Source organism: Setaria italica, chromosome V, assembly GCF_000263155.2.
Source record: "Setaria italica strain Yugu1 chromosome V, Setaria_italica_v2.0, whole genome shotgun sequence".
NCBI classification, from domain to species: Eukaryota; Viridiplantae; Streptophyta; class Magnoliopsida; order Poales; family Poaceae; genus Setaria; species Setaria italica.
Window position 1 is genome coordinate 25,540,067 of NC_028454.1, and position 5,698 is coordinate 25,545,764.

Consider the following 5,698-nt stretch of genomic DNA (forward strand, 5'->3'; position numbering starts at 1 on the left):
ATGTTACAAGATCATTATAATTCCATATTTTATATTTTATTTTGAAGATCATGTTTTGTTAGAAAATTGGTAATTAATAAAAGTGTCATCGTGCATACTAAGATGCAGGTTTCTGCCGTTCTAATAAATGATTTATCCCTTAAGCACACGCCAATCGCTAACCTTTTAATTTCTCTCTTTTCAAATATATGACGCCAATGAGAAGCTAATTATTTCGACCCTTTCCTAATGAATGTTTAAATTTTAAAAATAGAAAGTACTATCACCGATTGGGTCGCATGTTTAATGATATATAGTGACAACAACAAAAAAGGATGATTGTCACGTGTAGCTTATCATTTAATGTAATAATGCGCAGTTCTCCTCTGCATTTAGAAAAAAAGAAAATGGCAAACAAACTATGGGTAAAAACCGATCGTGGGAAATGACGCGCGCATATTGTTTTTTTTCCTTGTCCATCGATGCATAGGGATTCCCGAGCTTGAGCTAGTCATGGTGAATTGAACGGTGGCAACTCATGGGGATGGAGATGGACACACTCGGTTGGTCTATTTTGATCTTTTGATCCACGTATTACTGGTGCAGCGTCAAGCAATGTAGACGTATTATTAGGTGTTAATACGATGAGGGCCACTCCCTTTTCATGGCACCGGGGAGCCAGTGGTAGGCACGTACAAAAGCCAGTCGCCCATGCAACGCGGCGCCCTGCATCCACAGGCTCGCTTGCCTCCGCCACCTTCTACGCCCACCGCACACGCTTAAAAACCGCTCCCGGATCTAAACCTCCCACCCCATTGATCGCCCACAGGCCTGGAGCTAGCACCGCCACTAGTTCCATTCCCTGCTGGCCGGGTGGATCTCTTCCTGCACAGCCACGAGCCCAAGCTACCAAGCTAGCCAACCAGCTATGGTGACCATGGGCAAGAAGAAGCTGGCCGACGAAGAGACCTGCTGGTACGGCGCCGGCGCCCGCGCGGACGCTGTGGGCGGCGTCGACGACCAGGGCAGGGCGACGGAGCTGCGGCCGCTGGCGCTGTCGTCGCCGCACACGCAGGCGTTCCACCTCGCCTGGCTCTCCCTCTTCGCCTGCTTCTTCGCGGCCTTCGCCGCGCCGCCCATCCTCCCGGCGCTGCGCCCGTCGCTCGTGCTCGCGCCCTCCGACGCCCCCGCCGCCGCCGTGGGCTCGCTCTCCGCCACGCTCGTCGGCAGGCTCGCCATGGGCCCCGCGTGCGACCTCCTCGGCCCGCGCCGCGCGTCCGGGTTCGCCAGTCTCATCGCCGCGCTCGCCGTCGCGGCGACCGCGGTCACCGCGTCGTCGCCCGCCGGGTTCATCTTGCTGCGCTTCGTGTCGGGCCTCTCCCTCGCCAACTTCGTCGCCAACCAGCACTGGATGTCGGGCATCTTCGCGCCCTCCGCCGTCGGGCTCGCCAACGCCGTTGCCGCCGGGTGGGCCAACGCCGGCAGCGCCGCGGCGCAGGTCGTCATGCCGCTGGCCTACAGGCTCGTCCTCCGCCTCGGTGCCCCGGTCACCGTCGCCTGGCGCGTCACCTACCTCATCCTCCCCTGCGCCCTGCTCGTCACCACGGGGCTCGCCGTCCTCGCCTTCCCCTACGACCTCCCGCGGGGCGCCGGCGTCGGCGGCGGGGCCAAGAGCCGGAAGAGCTTCTGGAAGGTGGTGCGAGGAGGCGTCGGCGACTACCGCGCGTGGGTGCTCGCGCTCACCTACGGCTACTGCTACGGGGTCGAGCTCATCATGGAGAACGTGGCGGCCGACTTCTTCCGGAAGCGGTTCCACCTCCCCATGGAGGCGGCGGGCGCCGCGGCGGCGTGCTTCGGCGCCATGAACGCGGTGGCGCGGCCCGCGGGAGGGGTGGCGTCGGACGCCGTGGCGAGGCTGTTCGGGATGCGCGGGAGGCTGTGGGTGCTCTGGGGCGTCCAGACTGCCGGCGCTGCGCTGTGCGTGCTGGTTGGCAGGATGGGCGCCGCGGAGGCACCGTCGCTGGCCGCCACCGTGGCGGTGATGGTGGCGTGTGCGGCGTTCGTGCAAGCCGCGTCAGGTCTCACCTTTGGCATCGTCCCCTTCGTCTCCAAGAGGTGAAGAACCTTCTCCTCCTCCTTAAAAAACCATGCATGTTTGCAAATTAGTAGCTGTATTTTAATTCGAATTACCTAGCTAGATTCTTTTTTGTTTGATTATTCAGATACATCTTGAGTTATTTACATAGATTCTAGTACTTGATTACCCCAGTACCTTTTTTGTTGAATATTCAGATATAGATCTCTTGAATTATTTACGAACATAGAAATTTTTTTTCCCAAAAGGCGTAAGGTGAGAGTGATAAGAACCATAAGGTTAAAGTTGATGTATATACCTCTCAACTGAAAAGTGGCCACACCAGCCACCTATTTCTTTTCAAGATTTTTTTTTTCTCAAGCACCGCAACACCTAATTACTGCACAACAAGGACGGCTATCCTTGTCTAGGAACTATAAAAGAATCTAGAATAGAATCCTTAGGTACTGTTTGTTGACGTGGATATATTTGATTATTTTCTGTTTATTTTCTGACGAAATGTTTGTGGCAATTTACTACTTTTGCTCTATATATTGATGTGATTTTTAGTAATAAACTCGACAAGTCCGGCCTCAACCCTGTGCCTTTGGTCGTTGTCCTCTTTTGTAGGAAAGCAGTCACCCTGAAAAGTGACTTTGCACTTTGCTGGGTCGTTGTAACCCTTACGCCTTGGGTTTGTTGGCTTTGTGCACGCAGGTCGCTGGGCGTGGTGTCCGGGATGACGGCGAGCGGCGGCGCGGTGGGCGCGATCATAACGAACCGGCTCTTCTTCAGCGGCTCGCGCTACACCATCGAGGAGGCCATCTCCCTGACCGGCGCCGCCAGCCTCGTGTGCACGCTCCCGCTGGCCCTCGTCCACTTCCCGCGCCACGGGGGCATGCTCTGCGGCCCGACCGCGACCGGCGACGACGACGACCACGACGACGACAAGGATGCAAGCAGCCATGGAGACTACACGCTCCTGAAATGAAAAGGGAACGGGGACAGAATTCGCCAATTCGGCCGGCGCATGGGAGGGAGGGAACCTGTATATACGTAGTGCCTTTCTCTGGGGTCCAATGGTCTGGTCGGCTAGATGTTTTAGCAAACGACGAGCCATGTATGGTTGGTCAGGGGATGCGAAACAGCATCGGCAGAAAAATGTCGGTGGCTATCTCGATCACTTGCACATACATAGATCAGAGGGTGTTTGTCCGTGTAGTTAGCGGTTGCTTGTACTTGTGTGCGGTTCGATGAGTGAGATGGTGATGGGCCGTCCAATTATAAAATTTTTGGGTCCAATTTAATTTGTTAAATTTGATTCGAGGAGCGGCCCATCGGCCACCTCAGAGCACGACTAGCCCATCTGGTAGAGACGGGACGGTCGGGGTGGACTTTTATATCCACATGCGCCAGCATCATCGGCCTTTTTCGCGTCATCATGTGTAAAGAAGGATCGCCTCAGCCCAATATGCAGTCTTTGTTCAGCAGCAATGTAACGCTCTACAGCGCAGGAAACTGCTGCGCATTTATACCACTAAGAAAGAGAGAGAAAAAGGTGGGTGCCGCGTCGTCTTCGTCTCAGTATTTACTTACAGGATGCCGATCTGAGGAGTTCAGAGGAAACGTCCCATGCATGATGACTGATGAGTGCAGACTGCTTCGGTTGGTTGGCACAGCGTGTATTTACTTGTGCTCTAGAGCATGCATGATATCCTTGTATTACTTTATGCTACGTATGAGCTGAAAACTTCCTAGAAGAAACAAGTGCATCTGCAGCTCACTTTTCAACACCTCATGGATACTGCCATTTTGTTTTTTTTTTGAACTCAACGCGATTGGCTTTTCTGAAAAAGAAAAACGTCACTCTGAAACGCCCTGCCAAACCAAAACTACCGACCCCAAAAAAATTATAAACGCATGACCTACAAATGAGTTCGTCAGAGAAAAGAGGAAAAACGGAAGAACAAACCGCTCCTAGGATGATGAAGTGCAGACTCTTGGACGTTTACAGCTTAAACTGTACTACTGTCTTGCCGATGCTTCTTCCAGTCTGCCATGATCATGTGAACCGAGTTCATTGCAAGACTCGCCACACTGTTTCTCTGATCCAGCTACTGATTTACGCTGCTTCGGCTACCGCTCTATCCCTGGCCCAGCGAGCAAGTAACCTTAGGCCTGTTTAGTTAAGCTTCCTGACAGCTTCTCAGCGTGAAAGTCATAAACTCAAACAAACAGCGAACTTCTCGTGCAGGTTTCGGAAAACTAGAAACTCAGAAAAGCTGAGTTTATATAGAAAGCTGAAAAGCTCAGTTTTCTCAACTTTTCATAGCTTTTTGAGTCCAGGAAGCTAAACACATCTTTTAAAAACTAGTATTAGCTTTTTAGAAAAAAAAGCTAGCAACAACTTTTCAAAAAACCTCAAAAGTTGTCACTCAAAGAAACAGAACCTTAATATCAGTGCAAGAAAAGGGGGGCAAGAATTAGGGGAAACCAAGCCAAAAGTGTCACTTTTCTCGCTACAACTTCCCTTCTCTTTTGTCTGGCCATTCCCAAATTGAGCTAACTGAACCACTATAATCAACACAACGAAAGGAAGAAAAAGAAAGGGGAGGTATTTCCTAATTACCACTCCCTCCGCTTTCAAAGCACAAACTAATTAGTTCAAAACCGGTCTGCAGTAACACCTGATTAAAGCTGCAAACACTGTGAACTTGTGAAGCTTGCAATCTGCACTCTGACAAATAGGTTAACCTCCAAACGAGACTGCCGAGCTGATCTGCTTGTCAGCGTTGAGATTGAAGCTTGAGTGGATGTGGCCATGAAGAGATGCATCCATCCACTGATCCACAAGGCGCAGGCAGCGCACAGCTTTTTACCTGAACGGCACAAGTTTGGGGATATGCACCCCATGTTCTACGCCATTAGGATGTAGGTATACACAATCTGGAAAGTTAATATAGCACGCATATTGATGCATTTCCAAGCTTGCCCTTTTGTTTTCACTTATTTTTGTCAGGAACCCTGCTGTTTCAGGTCCAGTTATCAGATGGTAAGTTTGTAACAGATTCAGAACTGGAACTAAACCCTAGTTAGTTGTTATAGATAATCGCTGCTACTAATGCAGAGTTCTCTCCGTTCCATGTTTAGGCCAAAATCACAAAAAGAAAACCCATTCCAGGATCAAAAAGAAAAATGCTATGTTACATTGTATTGCCTATTAAGAATGCGCTTTAGTCATGATCAAATGAAGTAAATCCAGTGTAAATGGCAAAAATCAAGCCATTAGATTACAAACTGAAACTGTCCTTTCTCATTTTCTTATCTGCTATATTGCCTGACTGTTAAGGATGTGCTTTGGGCATGACCAAACAAAGTAAATAAACATAGGACTTTTCTTCTTCTCTCAAAATTTCTTTTCATTTTCTTTTTATGCACTACTCCCTCCTCCCAAATTGTAGACCGTTTTAGTATTTCTAGATTCATAGTTTTTACTATATATTTAAACATACACTATATCTAAATTAATAGCAAAAGCTATAAATTTAAGAAATGTCAAAACGACCTGCAATTTGGGATGGATGGAGTAGATTGCAAAACGAAGTGTCCTGCTTTAAATTTTGGCACATCCAAGCTAACGCAAGC

At 49.7% G+C, this 5,698-nt stretch overlaps 1 protein-coding gene across 1 annotated transcript; it reads left to right on the plus strand.

Moving 5' to 3' along the window:
* The first annotated feature begins 767 nt into the window (after positions 1–767).
* LOC101782164 (probable high-affinity nitrate transporter 2.4) lies at positions 768–3,369 on the plus strand. Its single transcript, XM_004968898.4, has 2 exons — positions 768–2,094; positions 2,771–3,369. The coding sequence occupies exons 1-2, from the start codon at positions 908–910 to the stop codon at positions 3,042–3,044; spliced, it is 1,461 nt and encodes a 486-aa protein (XP_004968955.1). The 5' UTR covers positions 768–907; the 3' UTR covers positions 3,045–3,369.
* Positions 3,370–5,698: the final 2,329 nt, after the last annotated feature.

What these genes read in the sequence shown, in the direction of transcription:
- LOC101782164 (XM_004968898.4), top strand. Translation starts at nt 908, where the DNA reads ATGGTGACCATGGGCAAGAAGAAGCTGGCCGACGAAGAGACCTGCTGG. An exon ending in GTCCCCTTCGTCTCCAAGAG is followed by an intron (nt 2,095 to 2,770) that starts GTGAAGAACCTT and finishes TTGTGCACGCAG; the next exon opens with GTCGCTGGGCGTGGTGTCCG.